The sequence below is a fragment of the Schistocerca americana genome, chromosome 4 (genome assembly GCF_021461395.2).
Source record: "Schistocerca americana isolate TAMUIC-IGC-003095 chromosome 4, iqSchAmer2.1, whole genome shotgun sequence".
Classification (NCBI taxonomy): Eukaryota; Metazoa; Arthropoda; class Insecta; order Orthoptera; family Acrididae; genus Schistocerca; species Schistocerca americana.
The window spans coordinates 675,120,795-675,142,676 of NC_060122.1; the positions used below are offsets into that span (position 1 = coordinate 675,120,795).

At 41.7% G+C, this 21,882-nt stretch overlaps 1 protein-coding gene across 1 annotated transcript in view; it reads right to left on the minus strand.

Moving 5' to 3' along the window:
- Positions 1 to 1,574: 1,574 nt before the first annotated feature.
- The window catches only part of LOC124613705 (spidroin-1-like), a 133,031-nt gene continuing 112,723 nt past the window's right edge, over positions 1,575 to 21,882 (minus strand). The window contains exon 3 of the mRNA XM_047142423.1: positions 1,575 to 1,948. Coding sequence (XP_046998379.1) covers positions 1,575 to 1,948 — 374 coding nt within the window. The remainder of the gene's footprint in view (positions 1,949 to 21,882) is intronic.

Sequence of the window (21,882 nt, forward strand, 5' to 3'; positions counted from 1 at the left end):
CGGTTGCGCACTCAGACACAAGATGACTTGTCCGTCTTGAGCGTCGGTGCATGTGAGGTGGTGGTGGTTAGTGTTTAACGTCCTGTCGACAACGAGGTCATTAGAGACGGAGCGCAAGCTCGGGTTAGGGAAGGATTGGGAAGGAAATCGGCCGTGCCCTTTCAAAGGAACCATCTCGGCATTCGCCTGAAACAATTTACGGAAATCACGGAAAACCTAAATCAGAATGGCCGGAGACGGGATTGAACCGTCGTCCTCCCGAATGCGAGTCCAGTGTGCTAACCACTGCGCCACCTCGCTCAGATGCATGTGAGATCGCCACGTCAGTCCAGTGGGCCGCGCCGTATAGCGAGGGGTAGTGACTTCGCGGTCGACACGAGAGCAACAGGAGTCAACCCACGACATCGGTCTGGCAGTTGAGAGCTGCGACGCTGTGAGATGGGAGATCGGCGCGCCTCGCTGCGTCCGTTGAAGCGGCTAGCAGCGGACGGTTCGGGAGAGCGTTTTGGGGGTGTTGCGCCAGGTCTTCGCCAGACATCGCAGTTTACTAGAAGTTAAGTCATTCGTTATATGTTGTTTCACTTGTTAAATTCTACTTGTGTGTTGGTCAGTGTCTCGTCCCCAGCTTGGTCGTCTGTCTCCCACCCGCATTTGTTAGGCAGTTAGTGTCTGTCTGTCTGTCTGTCGGTCTGCCGTACGTCAATAGCTGCCTCTGTCAGGTTTGACGGATTCGGTGTTAACGAATTTATTGCTTGAAGTGTAACGGTGGAATTCCTGAAATATGTTTTTATCTTGCCTATCATCTTGAGAGGCGGTGTGTGTGTAATGTTGTATATTTTATGTAAGAGTGCATTTCATAGGTTTTTATTGAAATGGTCATTTCAGTATATAACGTTGCCACCGTTCCACCGTAAGACTTTTTTTAAAATCAAGTTGCACCTCCGGTGGCAAGTCAATATTTTAATGTTAGCGTTTTGTACCATTTCCATACCTCTCAAGGGGTGCATAGTTTATGTGCTTGTGTGAGTTGTTAAAATTTTTAGTTTGAAGTATTCTGGTGTGTTGCAGTTTTGCACCAGTGTAGTCTTTCAGAGGTTGTTGTGAGCGGTCGTGACTACGGCCGTTTCAAAAGGGAGCGGCAAGGTTCTCAGTCCGAAAGCTCATACAGTCAAAAATTTGTTTTCTCTGCCTCTGAATAAAGAGGCTTTAGGAACAAAATATCCATTTGTTGAAAGAAATTTGATTCGTTTTCATCAGTTACCCTCTGGCAACTACTTCCATGTTCACATAGTGTGATTAAATGTGTTAATGTTCTTGATGAATGGCTAGTAAATAAAGCAAATTCTTAAGAAAAGGTTTTGAAAGTAAATTCGCGGTTCAGTTCCACACATCGGTTATCAGACTTAGAAAGAAATCTGTGTGAAGAAAGCGTATGCGGAAGTGCGATACCAGACTACGAAAAACAAAAATAAATGAACGCACTGCAGAATTCCGTGGGGCTGAAGAGAAGCCTCTGTCTCCACGGGTCCGGAGATGTCACAGCGCCGTATTAGGGACTTCCCCTGCGCCCTAGATCAGCGAAATTTAAGGGCGGGCCGCCGTGCATCCCGATCGGTCCCGTCGCGTGAGAGGGCGCGATAAAGGAACAGGCGCTGCGAGGCGGCCGCTATCTCCGCCGGCCCGGCTCGCCTCTTATCGCGGGCCGCGCAGGGTGCCGGCAGCGCGCTCGTCTTGCAGCGTTTTATCGCGTCCGCCGCCGCCGCCGCCGCCGCCGCCGCCGCCGTCCGCCGTCCTCCCGGAACGACACCCACGGCCGCGTCACCTGCCGCTAGCCCGCCACCTGCGCTCGCGTTGTACGCGCGTCCCGGCGCTATCAGCCCGCCGCTCCACGAGGCGGCCAGCGGCCTGCCTCCACCGGGAAAAAGCAAAGCGCCGCCCGCGCGCCGCACTCTCGGCGATTACGCAGGCTGAACTGTATCGGAGCGGAAAAATAAACACTGCCCTGTGATGTCGGCCGGAAGCGCGAGTTAAAAGCGGCCGCGCGTATTTTTGAGAACTTTTTAGTAAAATTTTTATTTTCGTGTATTTTTTGCGTGTGTAACCGAGCAAATTTCAGTATTACGTCGCACTTCTTTAGTCGCCTGTGGCGATTAGATTATTCTCTCTTTTTTTTTTTTGCTTTTTACAAACACAGTCTCTTCATAAATATCGCGTTCTGTACGCCAAACACAAACAGTGAAAGTTATTGCATTACGCTACATGTTCCTCGTATAACCACATATAGATACCACGTGTGGAGTCAATTACGATTCTGGTCGCTCTTATGCAATAAATGACAACGGAGGACAATGTCCACTACTACACTACTGGCCATTAAAATTGCTACACCAAGAAGAAATGCAGATGATAAACGGGTATTCATTGGACAAATGTATTATACTAGAACTGACATGTGAATACATTTTCACGCAATTTGGCTGCATAGATCCGGAGAATTCAGTACCCAGAACAATCACATCTGGCGGTAATAACGATCTTGATACTCATGGGCATTGACTCAAACAGAGCTTGGATGGCGTGTACAGGTACAGTTGCCCATGCTGCTTCAACACGATACTGCAGTTAATCAAGAGTAGGCACTGGCGTACTGTGACGAGCCAGTTGCTTGGCCACCATTGACCAGACGTTTTCAATTAGTGAGAGATCTGGAGAATGTGCTGGTCAGGGCAGCAGTCGAACATTTTCTGTATCCAGAAAGACCCGTTCAGGACCTGCAACATGCGGTCGTGCATTGTCCTGCTGAAATGTAGGGTTTCGCAGGGATCGAATGAAGGGTAGAGCCACGGGTCGTAACACATCTGAAATCTAACGTCCACTGTTCAAAGTGCCGTGAATGCGAACAAGAGGTGACTGAGACGTGTAACCAATGGCACCCCATACCATCACGCCGGGTGATACGCCAGTATGGCGATGACGAATACAGGCTTCCAATGTGCGTTCACCGCGATGTCGCCAAACACGGATGCGACTATCATGATGCTGTAAACAGAATCTGGATTCATCCGAGAAAATGACGTTTTGCCAACCGTGCACCCAGGTTCATCGTTGAGCACACCATCGCAGGCGCTCCTGTCTGTGATGCAACGTGAAGGGTAACAGCAGCCATGGTCCCCGAGCTGATAGTCCATGCTGCTGCAAACGTCGTCGAACTGTTCGTGCTGATGGTTGTTGTCTGGAAAGCGTCCCCTTCTGTTGACTCAGGGATCGAGACTTTGCTCCGTTACAGCCATGTGGATGCTTGTCATCTCGACTGCTAGTAATACGAGGCCGTTGGGATCCAGCACAGCGTTCCGTATTACCCTCCTGAACCCACCGATTCCATATTCTACTAACAGTCGGATCTCGACCAACGCGAGCAGCAATGTAGCGATACGGTAAACCGCAATCGCGATAGGCTACAATCCGACCTTTATCAAAGTCGGAAACGTGATGGTACGCATTTCTCCTCCTTACACGGGGCATCACAACAACGTTTCACCATGCAACGCCGGTCAAATGCTGTTTGTGTATGAGAAATCGATTGCAAACTTTCCTCATGTGAGCACGTTGTAGGTGTCGCCACCGGCGCCAACCTTGTGTGAATGCTCTAAAAAGCTAATCCCTTGCATATCACAGCATCTTCTTCCTGTCGGTTAAATTTCGCGTCAGTAGCACGATATCTTCGTGGTGTAGCAATTTTAATGGCCAGTAGTGCACTTTAAAACTTGGGTTTTCGCCCTGCAGCGTAATGTTCTCTGTATTGAAACCTCCTGGTGCACTAAATCCTTGTCTGATCCGGGTACTTGAACCCTTATGTAGCTGCTCCTAAACCATTTCTCCATAATATTCTTTCTTTCACGATCGCTTGTTCCACAAGGTACGCAGAACTACTACTTTTGGAAGGTAAGAACGTGGTACTGGTGGAAGTGAAGCTGTGAGAGTCGTTCGCAAGACGTGCTTGCACATTTCAGTCAGAAGGTGCAAGGTCCGATGCCCGCATCTCGTGGTCGTGCGGTAGCGTTCTCGCTTCCCACGCCCGGGTTCCCGGGTTCGATTCCCGGCGGGGTCAGGGATTTTTCTCTGCCTCGTGATGGCTGGGTGTTGTGTGCTGTCCTTAGGTTAGTTAGGTTTAAGTAGTTCTAAGTTCTAGGGGACTGATGACCATAGATGTTAAATCCCATAGTGCTCAGAGCCATTTTGCAAGGTCCGAGTCCGCTCTGGCACAGATTTTTAGTTTGTATTTGTTCTTTGTTAGGAAATCACAAATTTTGTGACGGCTCCAAAACCCAAGGTCCTCGGCGGTACTTTTGGGGCAACCACCACATATTGTATAAAGCGTGGGTTGTGACCAGGATGTAGCCATGTCTGTTGGTCGAAAAGTAATTAATGACAAGAATTGCGCCAGCTAGAATGAAGAGATAACTTATCTTTATTTCTGACGATATGTGCGCCAGCAATACAAGGCCAAGTAATATCCAAGAGTAATCCGTGTACTGAGCCTAGTCGACTACAATAGCAAATATCACACTGCAATGACTCCGCTATAAACTCCACGAAGGCTAGCAATAGACAATCGACAACAAACTGTCCGTCTCGGGGCCAACGCTCCTCCTCATATGCAAAAGGCAGAGGGCGCTGCGGACCCGAGCTCAGCCATGCCGCGACCTCTTCCGTCGGCGGTCACGCCCTGAGACGCCGACGGCCGCGACAGGAACTGTGGCCAGCGATGTCACGGTCAGGGCGCGCGTGCGCGGTTGGTTGGTTGGGTCCGTGGGTACAACAACAAAGCTTTTAGAAGTATGACAACTGGATGAAAATTTAAACAGCAAAACTAACAACATTCAGAGACTGGGAGCGGTCCATCTTACGCAATATAATTTAGGTACCACGATTGGTCAATCAAAGAGATTAGCCTAACGCGGGAAATCTCTTTTCTTTTGATTACACGGAGATTACCCTGAGAAATACAAACACACTCTCAGGTTATGGAAATACAGTTTTCTTTATTTGGTGTGAAAATTATGGTGATGATATTTGAAACAAGTTGTTTGTTCAGTCTCTGATGTGTATGTGTTCAGTTACGTTACAGGCTGCGCCTCGAGTCAAAGCGATCATGTATACGACAAAATTAAATTATACAATATATAGACGTTAGAGACCAGACATCCACACAATTCGCATACGCTGAATGCCACGAAGACTCCCCTGAACTAGACGAAGCTAATTTTCTTGTACATATTTCCCTATTTGGAGCTCTATCCCTGTTTGTGACCTTGTCGTTGGCGAGGTGTTATATTCTAGTCTTATTTTCTCTACGTAGCATTGCTACTCCTGTACGGCGGAAACCGCTAAAATCTCCATAAACACTATACCACGTATGAGTCAAATATCTGTAGACCGGAAACTAAACAATCTGTCATCAACGTATAATAATGTGGTTATTAGGAAAGTTGTGATAGTTGCAATGCTGCCAGCTGTACCTCACAAAATGCTTCGATGTTGCGAAAAGAATGAAATTGATAATATCTTTTGTTAACAGTCCTTGTGAATAATGATTTTACACAGACCGAACAACAATATTACGAAACCAATATTTCAGTGGTCGTTGAAAACAATGTAACAAAAAGAATATTTCGGTACAGACTACGAGTAATCTTTACATGACAATAAAGAAAGGTGATAAGCGAACGACAAGAATGTGGTATGCTTCTAGTGCTTCCAATTTAAGAACTAAACGCATGTTTCCTAAATGGCTTGCATGAGCATTCAAGGAATACTCTATGTCCATATAATTACAAGCAACGATTGCATCTGTAGACCACAGAGTCTTTCCAAAAATAACTAAATTAAGACATATTTAAGAAAATAATTAAAAACGTGAGAAAACTCTAGGTAGCTATAACAGAGAAAAGCATTAGACCGCACTATGAGACAGAATGTGGCTTTGAGAGAGTCGCGCCTTTTCAGCAGGATTCGAGAAACATATTTGCAGGAAGGATTGCAATAGTGTACGGAAAACGTTAGACGAGACGGAGGCAACAGATAATACAGCAGATAATACTATAACAAGAGTCGGACGCAAGAGAGTTCAGAAAGCAGGATTTAATGCCGTAGAAACACGTATAAAACGTGACTTTCTCACTGGCGGAATCCGGCAGCGTTGTGGAAAAAGAGGAGCGCGCTAATGACCGTCATAAATTACAGCGCGCCATAATAAAGTGGGCACATCTATTTCACAGTCACTCGTCCTATATTAGGGGTTTTATATTTCTTAATTATTACTTTAATTTCATAAGTCTCGAAACTGTGGTGAATAATGCACTGGAGGTGATTTAGCAATATTACTGCAATATGTTTCTGCACAGGACTCCAATTTATTCACTGTTTCATTAACTATATTTCGTACATCGACTTCGAAGTAATGAATGTTGCAAATTTATAAACGCTGCAGTCTACTGAAAGCGATTACTAATGTTCAGCCCACACTGTCTTGAACAGCTTCCTTAAATAGCTACGGTCTATATGGATATACCGAATGTGTAAGTCTGTATGCAGACCGAACTTTTTTTATGGGACTCATTTCGAATAACACTGATGATATTCCGTTCTATAAATTTGATCCTGATAACTCAGTGTATACAACGGAATTATTCTGATTCTAATAAACAGAGTCAGTTTATCTGAGCACCGTCGCATTAGTAACATCTTCCGGATGTACTGACCAACTTTGTCGGGGTATATGTGTTTTAGATGTTGCCAGAGTATTTACTTACTTCAGCCGAGACACATTCAGTGAAATGCTTATCATTTTTAAATGCGTTTTTTTACTTACGATCATATTTGTAAACCTGATGTTTGGAATGTGAAGCTGTTTTATTATTCTGGTGGCTTTACTAAAGTCTGCTCATTTCAGTTTTATGGGTGTATCTTGACCTATACAAAATGGCGAATTTGGAAACAGCCTTTACTTAAGCATTCTCTATTGGCCTTTCCAGTAGAAAGTTACAGATATTATTCTTTACTTACACGAGTCCTAGTCCACAGTAAAATTTGAAAATGGGACGTTTATAGACAAACAACTGAAAATACATGTTAAATATTGTCAGATAGATACGCCGTTACATATCGTCCATAGAGTGTCTTTGGACCACAGAGAATTTTTCGAATTTAATTTTATTTAGCTATGTATTAATTACAACTAGACTTGTTTGTATGTATTGTTCTTTCATTTTTGTTGTGTAAGAATACTGTCGAAGGATTTGAAAACATTGCCAAAGTCGCATTGGACTTCGCTGTTGAGTATTTTTATTCGTACGTTTTGTAATGAGAATACTTCTCCAGTTTCAACACATCCGTTTTATGATCTTTATTTGTTCGTGGAATACCATCACATTTTGCTTATGTTTACAAAATGGTGTTATGTATTGTATACTTGTGCGTCTATTGTTGACGTTGTGTGTCTGCTGTGTGTGTAGGCTCTAATATGATTTGTAAACTGCTGCTGGAACCTCAGCTTATTTCTTTTAGACAAAAGAGTATTCATGATATGTCATATACTTCAGGAGCTAAAATTAGTTCATTGCCATACTTCGTACTATGTATTAGCTTCTGTTGTACTTTATCAAATGTACTAAATCCCGTTGTTCCCTTGTGTGTTGGTGAAATTTTGCCATTGCCATATTTATCTTCTTCTGCTGTAGTGGGGTTAGTACCTGGTTATTTCTTTTATTTGCCCTGTACTGTTCAGTAGCTCACGCATCCCGAACATCACTATTAAAAGACACGAGAAACATTTTTCGTAAGAGGAATTATTTCTCGTGAGGAAAATAAATAAAAAATCGTGAGTGGCAACAGAAAATGTTATTATATAAACAAATAATCGTAATTTCATTTCATTTGCCCGATTTTAACAACCATTTCATAATGGATGAAATACAAGGTAATTAGTACAGTCATCTGCGCAGGGAGAAACCGCTACGTTTACTTACACCAGACGAATGCCCGTTTTCATCCACAGAAGCACCACTGCTGGTCTTCAATTACTTTACAGTTATAAAGATATACCAGCAGTTACTTTACTTAATCGATGGTAGATATTTATTAGCTTCCTATATTTAACACATTTCCTAAAATATTTTTCTGGAACTGCGCTGGCAGTTTCCTTGCTCTTGTAGCATCAGATCTGATCTATGTCTGACCATACTGAGGTGCAGTAATATTCACAGCTGATTCATCACTGTGGCACAAAACTTGCGACACGCTGGATTGCGAAGCGATAATTTTGTCTCCATTACGATCGCCAGCTTGTTTATTGTTTTCGTTCCGGAACAGCAGAGATTCGGATTTAACAGTTAAAATCGTCTCAGATGAAAGGCAGATGTACCTGTTAGCGTAGCATCTATTTTATGTACCATTAGTGTAATGCAAGTATTCAAGTTTAGGTCGTAGCGTACAGATACTGCTAGAGCGTCAACAATTGTTACCGTTTCCTGTCGTTTATCACCATACTGTAACCTACAGTAACGAGTCGTTTCGCTTGTTTATGAGCAATACGTTATCTTTACACATGCTGTTGGCCGCCTGTCAGTCACAGCAATGGGACTTGATACTCTGCAAACATTTTTACATGTCACTACAATTTTCCGGCGTTACATCTTCCCTGCGTGCAACAGGTCCGTCCATGTAGAGCTTTCTGCATCAATCATCGGTTCATATATTCAGGTTGTAAAGAAATTACGTATACATAATTTTAGAGTTTTTAGAGGAGGTAAAAAGGAAAACATTTTTTGCTTGCATCGTTCACATTTTTGTGTATCAAAAATATCACAAGTGTACGCTTCCCTGTTTGGCGTCAATGTTTACAAATGGTGTTCAATTTAACGTGTGCTGAATACTGATTTACAGATGTTGCTGAAACCCTCATCCATTCAGATTAATGCACATCTGGCAAATACTTGCTAAGAGTTGTCTACCACGCTCAATGTAGTCAAGTTACGGAAATTGGCTGGAGATTCGGCCAAACAGACAACCAGCTCTTCTGGGATGTCTATCGGTGTTTCGTCAACCAAATGCTTGATCTTCTCTCGCGAAATTAATTCCGTAAAAGTGAGGTAGGGACTACGTGGTGGCCACGATACTGGGAAACAACTCCCAATCCAATAATTTGGGTAAACATTGCCTATATGTTCTCTGACTCAACAGGAAAGTGTCATGCAGCCTCATTATCCTGGGGTCATGCTCACGTAATCAGCCATCAAGATTCGGTAATCATATATAGAAACTCGACAGAACATAAATAGAAATAACGTAATTGCTTAACAATGGACGTGGACATTGTTACCAGTAATGACAACCTACTGTTCCTAATGTAATGGGGCTAGGAGAGTTTCAGAACAGCCTGAACTGTTGCCAGACTCCGCTCCCTATTCCGCCAGAGTCGTATCATGCACTGTTGTCACATTTCCCTCCTCCGCCACCTGTCACTGCTCTGATGCAGGCCAATTGCTCTATGCATGAATTGTGTGAAATTTTAAAATATCCCAATGTGATAGAGTTTTCCTCACTCCTCTGATGTGACTGTGGAAGTAGTGCTGCTGTGCTAAGTGTAAATTGGATCGATATTTTAAAAAATAAAAATGGGGCACTGTCCTATTGGTATGAAATTAAAAATTCCAAGACGGCAATCTAAGATGACAACCTGGACCTACTAGGAAAGTCCCTATGATTTGAAAATTCCTGATGACGAGTTGGCCATAATAGGCCGTACTTTATGTCACAGTTACAGATGTGAGTCCCGGGAGACTGATACAACTTCCTCCTGTATTCGTCAGAAATGATTTATAAATTACGTGGAAAAGTTGATTTTCTATCATTGACTATCAACTTATTATACCTCTCCTAAGAAGCTTTCGAATGGGTGTACTGCGCTGTCATTTGTCTTCGATCGCAAACCAGTGACACCTGTCATAGTCGTTCTAGTATGTAGCCAGGCAAGGCGAGGCAAGGGAAGGCAAGACTACAACAACATCATAGGTAAAACATACGTTGCAAACGAGAACTATTGGTGAGTTACGCTGATAGAAGTAGAATTATTTATTTATTTATTTTTTAATGGTGCTTTCTCGCTAGAGCTCTGTCATCCCTGACCTAGTCTGCCCCCTCTGCGTTCCATTTTAATATATTATACGCATCAGTGCATTCGCGTCACCGTCCCTCGGTAGCTCGTTAACGCATGCAGATGGGTCGCAACACACGTGGCCCGCCCCGGACGCAACAAAACATGGGCGGGGGACCGCATACTGCCCCCGCGACACGCTGCATGTGCCTGTCGACATGAATGGCCCATTCGTTTATTACGCCCCAGCTAAACGAGGCGGCAGCACGCCGCATTTCCAAACGAACCTTCAGTGTACCACACGATTAACATGGTCATTACGCTCTTGTGCTCCAAATACGTAACAGTATTGCTTACCACATACATATCAATACGTTTAGGTTCTAAATTTCTATCATCAGATGTAAAGTAATTAACATGTGTGCCCCGAGCTCAACACGTTATTTAATCCCTGCGTGCCACTAGCCTCATACTATTCTCACCATTTCTTTTTATATGTATATATATTGTATTCACGTGAAATGATTTAGTAATCCTGTGGGAAGGTTATGTGTCTATATCACAGTTACAGATGTGAATCCCGGGAGACTGATAGAAATAACGCCTGTATTAGTCAGAAATGATTTATAAATTACGTTGAAAAGTTGAGTTTCTATCATTGACAATCAACTCATTATACCTCTCATATATATATATATATATATATATATATATATATATATATATATATATATATACTCCTGGAAATGGAAAAAAGAACACATTGACACCGGAGTGTCAGACCCACCATACTTGCTCCGGACACTGCGAGAGGGCTGTACAAGCAATGATCACACGCACGGCACAGCGGACACACCAGGAACCGCGGTGTTGGCCGTCGAATGGCGCTAGCTGCGCAGCACTTGTGCACCGCCGCCGTCAGTGTCAGCCAGTTTGCCGTGGCATACGGAGCTCCATCGCAGTCTTTAACACTGGTAGCATGCCGCGACAGTGTGGACGTGAACCGTATGTGCAGTTGACGGACTTTGAGCGAGGGCGTATAGTGGTCATGCGGGAGGCCGGGTGGACGTACCGCCGAATTGCTCAACACGTGAGGCGTAAGGTCTCCACAGTACATCGATGTTGTCGCCAGTGGTCGGCGGAAGGTGCACGTGCCCGTCGACCTGGGACCGGACCGCAGCGACGCACGGATGCACGCCAAGACCGTAGGATCCTACGCAGTGCCGTAGGGGACCGCACCGCCACTTCCCAGAAAATTAGGGACACTGTTGCTCCTGGGGTATCGGCGAGGACCATTCGCAACCGTCTCCATGAAGCTGGGCTACGGTCCCGCACACCGTTAGGCCGTCTTCCGCTCACGCCCCAACATCGTGCAGCCCGCCTCCAGTGGTGTCGCGACTGGCGTGAATGGAGGGACGAATGGAGACGTGTCGTCTTCAGCGATGAGAGTCGCTTCTGCCTTGGTGCCAATGATATATATACCGAGTGATCACAAAGTCAGTATAAATTTGAAATCTTAATAAACCACGGAATAATGTAGATAGAGAGGTAAAAATTGACACACATCCTTGGAATGACATGGGGTTTTATTTGAACCAAAAACAAAAAAACAAAGTATTGCTAGACGCGTGAAAGATCTCTTGCGCGCATCGTTTGGTGATGATCGTGTGCTCAACCGCCACTTTTCGTCTTGCTTGGCCTCCCAGGTCCCCAGACCTCTGTTCGTGCGATTATTGGCTTTGGGGTTACCTGAAGTCGCAAGTGTATCGTGATCGACCGACATCTCTAGGGATGCTGAAAGACAACATCCGACGCCAATGACTCATCATAACTCCGGACATGCTTTACAGTGCTGTTCAGAACATTATTCCTCGACTACAGCTATTGTTGAGGAATGATGGTGGACATATTGAGCATTTCCTGTAAAGAACATCATCTTTGCTTTGTCTTACTTTGTTATGCTAATTATTACTATTCTGATCAGATGAAGCGCCATATGTCGGGCATTTTTTGAACGTATGCATTCTTTTGGTTCTAATAAAACCCCATGTCATTCGAAGCATGTGTGTCCGTGATTTATTCAGTTTTCAAATTTATACTGACTTTATATATATACCGGGTGATCAAAAAGTCAGTATATATATATATATATATATATATATATATATATATATATATATATATATATGTATGTATCGGGTCCATTGCCCGATGAATTTGTAGCAGTTCTGAAGCGAATGGCATGAAGTGTTTCCTTCAGATTAGAAATCGAGTTGAACTTACGAGGGCTTAAGTCAGGGGAGTGCAGTAGGTGGTATAGCACTTAGCAGCCCGATCAGTCAAACAAATCTGTAACAGCTTGCACTGTACGTGCTTGAGCATTGTCCTGCAAAATGTTGGTCAGGTCCTGCGGAAAGTGTCATCACTTCTGTCTCTAAGCTGTTCGTAGGTTGTATTCCAAAAATGAACAGCATAGAGACAGAAGTGATGACACTTTATGCTTCAAGTTCCCAAAATCATCGATTTTCTGTCCCTGTAGCAGTGGGCGAGGCAAAAATAACTGCCTATCTGCTTCTACAGGTGTCGCTGTTTTCTTATATGTACGAATATTCTCATGATCACCACACGAGATATACGATAGTTGCAGCACCATAAGGTTCTCACAGTCTTGACGGGATACATGTTCTCTGAATTCATCGAACTGGTTTTTATGTTGCTTAGATGATTCTTATTTACCCTAGAGCACTAACGGTGGAAAAATATTACATTGTTCCTAACCCATCATATATTTTACGACTCCCTATTTAATCGAAGGACGTCATAATTAACAGTTCATGCACTAGTTAATTACATTTATAAGGTCTACAGTGATATGCCACATACAAGACAAGTAAAAAATGTCCTGTATTTACACCCTGTACTGACAATATCGGACTGGCAGGAACGGCGAATTGATACAAATACAAACCGCAAAGGCAAATTTTATGAGAGTTTAATGATATAGAGCTAAATTCCCCACGCGCATATGTTACACTTTCTCATGGACTACTGAGACACGTTACAATCCTAACCACGTGTCTCTGAATTTGTCCAGTACCCTTTGTTATGCCCGCTTGATTCGGATTCCAAACACTGGAACAATAGAATTTTTTCGAGTTAACGTCTAGTTTCCCTTACAGATCCACTCCATTTTCCCAGAACCTTTCCAGCAGACCCAATTCTTCCATCTTACTCTCTAATAATGATGTTACGTGGTCATTCGGTTGTATATCGCTTCGCAGTACTACATACTTCTCCGACACGACGTACTCAATACCGATCAGACGCTATTGGACTCTGTATCTTTCTTACAGGCGTCATCTTGCATTTTCCAACGTTTAGAAAGAACTGCTGTTCATTACAAAAAGTGTATTTTTTTCCAAGTCTTTCTGCAATTCCGGCCAATCAAATGCGATCCTGTACGTCGAGCCGACCGCCGTGGCCAAGCGGCTCTAGGCGATTCATTCCGGAACCGCGCGACTGCTACGGCCGCAGGTTCGAATCCTGCCTCGGGCATCGAAGTGTGTGTTGTCCTTAGGTTAGTTAGGTTTAAGTAGGTGTACTTTCTAGGGGACTGATGACCTCAGATGTTAAGTTCCACAGTGCTCAGAGCCATATCGACCATTTTGTACGTCGATAAAAGCATTGTCACTGATCAATCTTATACTGCCTCACATCCTGTCTGACATTTTGTTTGGTTATATTAAAATCATTAAGGTAGTATTACGCTTCCTTGGGGCACATCCGACGATATTTTGTCTTCGTGTAAGATTAGTAGCAGTTTAGTATTACGAACGGATTTCCATTAGTCAAATATTCCTCGACCCAGTCACCTATTTGTCAAGATACTCCGTATGACCGTATCTTCGTAAGTAGTCAACGATATGGCACAGTGCCAAACGCCTTTCGGAATCCTAGGAAGAAGAAATCTACCTGTTCACCTGCGTGTTTTGTTTGCAAGATGTCGGGTATAAATAAAGCAAGCCTTGTTTCAGACGAACGATTTTTCCTGAATTCGTACTGATTCTATGACATTAACTGATTTTCCTCCAGGAATCACACAATGTTGGAACTTACAACATGGTTTAGCAGCCTACAACAGAAGGACGCCAAAGACACTGGTCTGCAATGATGTGTATCTCATATTTTATTCTTTTCTCAGTACAAGTGACTTTTAGTTTCCTCCAGTCATATGGGGCTATTCGTTGTGCAATGGATCCTTGACAAATATGAGAGATGAACGAAGCTGATTTACGAGACGTATTCAGTTTAAAATATAACTGTAATCCCTTCACACCCTGGTGCCTTGTGTACTTTCAGTTGTGTTTTCTCATTACTGGGATTGTTATCTTTCACTTGTGAGTCTCTGATGCTTACAAACATTGATAGTTAGTATGATCGTGCATGGATATGTTGTGAAATGATATGATTACAAACTGTCCCTGTAGGCACCCATATAACATTCAGCAATGGATGCTATAGTGTCAACAAGAAAAATGCTAGGTGGTAATGAAGTATTCCAAGCGACTAGAAAAGAACTAATCATTACTTTTTACAAGAAAGACTATTGGATAGGTGAACATAATTTTAAACATAGGAGAGTTATTCGGAAAGAAAGTTCCGATCTGTCACGAAATGGAAAGCACTGTGAAAATCCGATGAAGCTTTGTATAGATGTTGGACAATTTCTCTAGTATGCCAATCTATAGTGTCACGACTCTCTTATCAGTTCTGAGTGCACAATGAGCACGTCAAGATGTCTAGGAAATAACGTCTCCCGCCAAGTATGACGGCCTGGTTAAAGATTTTGCGTGATATCATGGAGCCAACATAGCTGTCATCCATTTCCTTCTTCATGCCAGTTCTCGGCCACACTCTGCAGGGACATTGAAAATGCTCCTGCAGCGTTTCCGATGGGAAGTGTTTCATCACTCACAATACCGCTCGTAACTTGCTTCCCCTGGGGTCCATCTCTGCTCACATGAACTGATGTCTTTCAAGACAACGTGTCGACATGGTGAACGAGCAGTAGATTAGCATAGAGCATTGGCGCAAAGCACAGACTTCTGCTTTCTGTGACCATGTAACACCACAACTCTGTGGATTATCATACATTTTCTATGTGTTTTTCGAAGTGTGCTTTATTAGTTGTGCTGAATATTATTCTCGTAAATATGTTGTCATATTATAGACGCTATTTGTTATTAAGGAAAGAGAATAGGCACGGTATGTTAGCATTTTGTAAGTAGACACCCTGGCCTAGTCAGGGAAAAACTATTGTCAAAGACTGTAATAAACTGTAAATGCATTATCGCTGGACGTGCGAGCGCGCCGAAAATAGTAGCAGTTGGGAGTCGCGAAGGGACGATTGGTGTCGTTGGTTGTGTGTATTCGCCGGTGTGGTTATGCAAAAGCGTGGGGACAAAAAGTCTGTTTCCGAAGTGCGGAGCAGTGTAAACTGAAATCGTTGTTTCGGAGGATGCTTAATATGGGCAAGTTACGGCATTTATTGTGCATAGGACAAATGCAGCAAGAGTAATTCATATAACATCAAGAGTACTGTGGGACCTCGTTATTGGCTATGGTATGGCAACAAGATCAACCTATGCCCTATTTACCACTAAATGAAGTGAAGTAAGATATAGACTTTTTATAACTACAAATTTTATTACACTGACCACCGTAGTTCGAATTTTATTGCTTGAACAACATTGTGTTTGCGCATATTGCCACGTAAAGAATTTTCTTAATTCATTATCCAAGTAGTCTCCATCCTATCCCTTTGTATGAACCGAGATAATCAGAAAATGAACTGAAAATGAAGCGAACACTAATTTATTAGATTATCAGAACATAATTTTTGCAGCTTTTGGACAATTACTTAATAATGAAATCTTTGGTTGTGCTATGAATAATGTCAGAAAGAGAATGATACAAAAGCTATTTGCTAAGAACAGAGTATCTTTCATAAAAAAAATTGGTGGTAAAACTTTGCGAAACTTGGACACTGAATTTCATTGTCAAAGCAGTTTCTAATTCACAGCTTGTGGCATAGTTTGTAAGTTTCATCACAAAGAAATATCAAAGTGACTGCTAGAGTCGAACAATCTTTCTGCTTGCTACAGTTACGACAGTCAGTATTAGGTTAGTAACGTAGCAAACAGTTTCTGTTCACAGCCAGTAAACAATCTTACTTTAATTGATCTTAAATAAAATTAATATGATATGTTGTATGTGTTTTCTATTTGATTATTATCTGACTAATGTGACATGTGTGGGGTGAAATACTTGAAAGTGTGCGTTAGGTACTGTTCCTACGTCATGACGCCAATAACTATTCTTACGGGTACAAAGTTCAGTTTCAATTTAATTATTCTTGTTCCGGTAAGGAACTGGCGACCGTTGGTTATTTCATTAATGACATACTTTGAAAACCTTTCTTTCAAATCTTCCACTAACTACTGTTAATTAAAAAACTGGTTAACGTAATTAAAAATATATAAAGTCAACCGAACTTTGTTTCTAATCGTCATTGCTAAAATACTGAGCAGTGGCGATTCGGTTATAACTTCATCTACTTCTGTCGGTTTTGCATTATTCTTCGGAGTAGATGTCTTTTTCCAACACATTACGGACTTTAGGTACACGGTCATATAGAAAAGCCTAATTAGCCGGAGAGGCAGTAGCGTTATAACCAGTGAGTACGCTATGAAAAATATCTAAGTGGGAGCGGCGACTATATAGAAAAGTAGCTGGAAGGTGTAGCTAACTGTTGGAAATAGAACATTTTTGATTTTCACAGTGGTTTCCATTTTGCGACTGATCGGAACTTACTTTTCGAATAGCCCTCGTACATCGCTGAAGTTAATGAGCGTTACTGAAAGCTTTTACGCCTACATTTTATTATGGTTTATGGAGAACAAAAGAATGTGACTCAAAAATCGACATAGATTCCAGAATATTGCTGTTGTTGTTATGATCTTCTGTCCGTGTATTGGTTTGATGCTATCTCCACACTAGTCTCTCCTGTGCAGTTCACTTCATCTCTACATTTATACGTCCATTTAAACTCCCTTACTGTAATCAATCCCTCTACTTCAATTACCCCAGACACTCCCCTCTATTTTCAATTTATCTATTTCTCGATGTCTCATGATTGTAATATCAACCGATTCCTTCTTTCTTCCCAGTTTGTTTCAGTAATTCTTCGTTGGTTATCAATGTACCCATCTAATCTTCAGGATTATTCTGCAGTCCCACATTTCTAAAACAAAAATTCTCTTCTTGTCTGGGCAGTTCATAGCCCTCATTTCACATCCAAACAAGACTTACCTCCAAAGAAATACCTTTAACAAGGACTTCCTAAGATTTAAATTTCTATTCGATATTGACAAACACCTCTTTTTCATGAATGGTTTTCTTGCTACTGTCAATATTGGGTTTTAAATCCTCTCCTTTTTTCCCATCGTCATGTATTTTTCTACCCAATTTAGGAAAACACGGAAACTAATCTTAGTGTCTCATTTCGTAACCTAATTCCCTCAGCATCGCCTGATTTAATTCGAATACAATCTCTTACCCTTATTTTACTTTTGTTGATATTCATCTTATAATTTATTTATTTTTTTAACAATATTCATTTGTTTCCATTCATCTTCCCAATCCACGGCTGTCTCTGATAGAAATATAGTGTCATCGGTAGACCTAAAATTTATCATTTCTTTTCCATGAACTATAACTCTATTTCAAATTTTCTCCTTTGTTTCCTTCACTTATAATCGCTCTTACGGTTTAGTAAGCATTTGTCCTAAAATCAAAATCGGAGCGATAAAAGGTCATAGAACATATATCTGAGATCGGTAAGCTCTGATGGTAACAATATATTGTGGGACTACACACTGACGCATAAGGAAGGAGTATCGTGGTTTGGCGTCACGATCGTTGGAGTGAGAGAGCGAACTATGCCCGATGACATGAATTAGGTTTCAGTTAAATCGATCGTTCCTGAAAGGGGTTTTCTCATACATTTTTAGTTTTAGTTTATTATGGTTTACGGTTCTGCCGGAGTAGATGATGCCACAAACTGTGTTAAAGAGGCCGCTTTCCGACAGTTGGAGTTGTCGATGGAAGCCTTTCCATTCATTTAGGAATAGAAAAGGCACAATTTACCAGGGAACCGATATTGTAAACTCCGACAAGAACTTAGCTTATAGGCCAGCTAAGTAAAGTGAAAGACAGAAACGCTTTCTGCTAGTTGCTCAGAATGCCGACTGAACTCAAACAATTCTCTTACATTGAAAAATTTTTGTTTAAGTGGTACATTACTTCAAGCGCACTTACGATGTCAGGTTGGCAATAATGAAAAAGGTGACTCTTTTTTCAGTGTGTAGTTTCAGAAGTTTGAACGTGGTAGCGAAGGTAGGAAATCCGAGAAGGGAAATTCCAATGCTCAATCTAGATTTAACAGGGGTCAATGAAGTGGAGGGGAAGGAAAACAAGGATTTCTGGTCAGATGAGTAGAGGTAGCAGCAGAAATTGTTATAACAGGAGGAGAATTCTTTATGAATAGGTCGGCAGGACAGAGAGTGAGTTACTGTGACCGGTTCGGTGATACGATTGTGCTCATCAGGATCGCCATGGAACCAACACCGATAACACCGACAACACTGACACGGTGACGTCGCGAGCCGAAGATGAGAGGATAGAGAAAGTGTATGAGGATACTGAACGGGTAATTCAGTACGTAATAGGAGATGAAAATGTAATACTTATAAGGGACTGGAATGTGGTTGTAGGAGAAGAAGGAAAAGGATTTGCTGCTAGATACAATGAATTTCAGCTACTAATAGTGAATACACTGTTCAAGATCCACTGGAGGAGGAAGCATACATGGAAAAGGCCGGGACGTACGGGATGATTTCAGTTAGATTACATCACGGTCAGGTAGAGATTCTGAAACCAGATACTGAATTGTAAGGCATATTCAGAAATAGGTGTAGACTCAGATCACGGGTTAGTAGTGACGAAGAGTAGACTGAAGTTTAGGAGACTAGTCAGGAACAGTCAGTGCCCAAAGAAGTGGGATGCGGATGTAGTAAGTAATGATGAGTTATGCTTGAAGTTCTCTAAGGTTATAGATACTATGATAGCAAATAGCTCAGCAGACAGTTCAGTTGAAGAGGAACGGCCATGAAACTTCCTGGCAGATTAAAACTGTGTGCCGGACCGAGACTCGAACTCGGAACCTTTGCCTTTCGCGGGAAAGTGCTCCACCAACTGAGCTACCCAAGCACGACTCACGCCCCGTCCTCACAGCTTTACTTCTGCCAGTACCTCGTCTCCTACCTTCCAAACTTTGCAGAAGCTCTTCTTTCTTTCAGGAGTGCTGGTCCTGCAAGGTTCGCAGGAGAGCTATTACTAGATATGCGCGAGGCTGCTTTTTACCTTATACAATAATACTCAGGCTCCGGCATCGCTTCACCGCGACTGGCCCAGCCAACATGATACACCAGACCAGAGCAGAGCAGACTCCAACAAGCGCAGACTAGCAACAACTTACTGCTACAGCTACACAGTTCGTACTGTCAACACTGCTCTCTGGTCAACGATTCTCTTATACCTTGCATATCGCAGGCAGCGCGTGAGCAATACATCGAAATTACATCTGCTCGGACCTCTTACATAAAATTACATCTGCATTACATCTGCTCGGGCCTTTTACATAAAATTACATCTGCTCGGACCTCTTACATAACCCTCCACGGGGGGGGGGGGGGGGGTGTCAAAAATTTCGCACTGATGGTGAGTCAATTGGACTTGCCATGAGCAACAAATTTTTCTTATTTTTCTTAATTATTTAAGTTCACAATCACAGAGTATATATATATATATATATATATATATAAGTGCAGAACATAAAATGAAATAGAGTGCACATGCACTGAGTACAGAATATATCAAGAAATCACAAAATGTATCCGCAATGAGTACAAAACATATTAACAAATCTAGTCACAGAGTATATACATATATATAAGTGCAGAACATAAAATGAAATAGAGTGCACATGCACTGAGTACAAAACATATCAAGAAATCACACAATGTATACGCAATGAGTGCAAAACATATTAACAAATGACATAAAGTGCACATGCACTGTATATATTTTTACCATTTTACAAGAACTAGTATACGCAATCAGTATAAAACATGTTAACAAATGACATAAAGTGCACACACACTGTATATATTTTTACCATTTTACAAGAACTAGGATCGGAAAGGGAAGGATTGCATCATGGTTGTAGCACAGTAGGTTGCACGTAGCTGCACTGAAAGTCCATATCTTTCTGCAGAAGCACAACACCAAGTGAGACATTCTGAAGTTCTCTACCCTGAAGTATTAATCAGTGTAGCCAAGACACTGAAATGTCGTATTAATGTTCAATGTTATCATTTTGGTAGTACATTAGGTACACCAAACAGTGCGACCATAATAACATCTCCATCGTTCAAGGTGGTGGACAGCACGATGTGTCAACGCCACACTCTTTCACCAACGTAGAATTAGTGCAAAAACCAAGTATAGCGCTCCATGATCATGAGGATGGACAGGACAAAACGGATATTGCAGTAAGTTCTGGTAATTAGGTAAGAAGGTGAAGGACATTACGTCTTATGCTAGTCATCATTGAGAATCACACTAATCTATCAACCGATTTGACTAATTGTTGGCACTCATTGCCTAGTTACTAAACATTTCTGTACTATGTATGAAGTATTACAGAATATTATTCATAAGTCATCTGACTACACTGAACATTGGCACTCATTGGCCAGTTACAAACCATTTTTATGCATTATTCAAAAGTGATCATTCAAAGCAAGAGTTAATTAATGGCATACCATTTACATAATTCATCTAATTATAGTAATCATTGGCACTCATTGGCCAGTTACAAACCATCAGAAGTCGTCATTCAAAACAGGAGTTAATTAATGGCATAGCGTTAATGTAATTCATCTAGTTATAGTAATCATTAGCACTCATTGGCAAGTTACAAACCATCAGAACTCATCATTCACAACAAGAGTTAATTAATGGCATAGTATTAACATAATTCATCTAGTTATAGTAATCATTAGCACTCATTGGCCAGTTACTAAACATTTTTATGCCTTATTCAGAAGTCATCATTCAAAACAAGACTTAATGTGTGTAGCATCAAGCTACTGGTATTCATATATAATAACATGTAAGTGACATAAGACAAATTTAAAATATAAGAGTCAGTGGCATTCATTGGCCAGTTACAAAGTATTCACATAGTTTTATAAAACATTATTCAGTATTATTCAGAAGTCATCATTCAAAATGAGAGTTAATTATTGGCATAGCATTTATAAAGTATAACAAAAATATTATTTACAGAAATTATTGGCATAGCATGTATGCATTATTACAAAATATCATTCAGTATTACTCAAAACTCATCATTCAAGTTTCATAGGAATATTTAAAATGTAACACACTGTAACTATTACTCAAGGTCTGTGGTTAGAAAACATCATTCAGTATTACTCAGAACTCTCTTAAACTGGTAGCATTATTTGGGACTGGTAATACACTTTTTTTATGCTAGCAATGCATTGTGTTGGGATCGATAATTAATTGCTGGGGCATGAAAA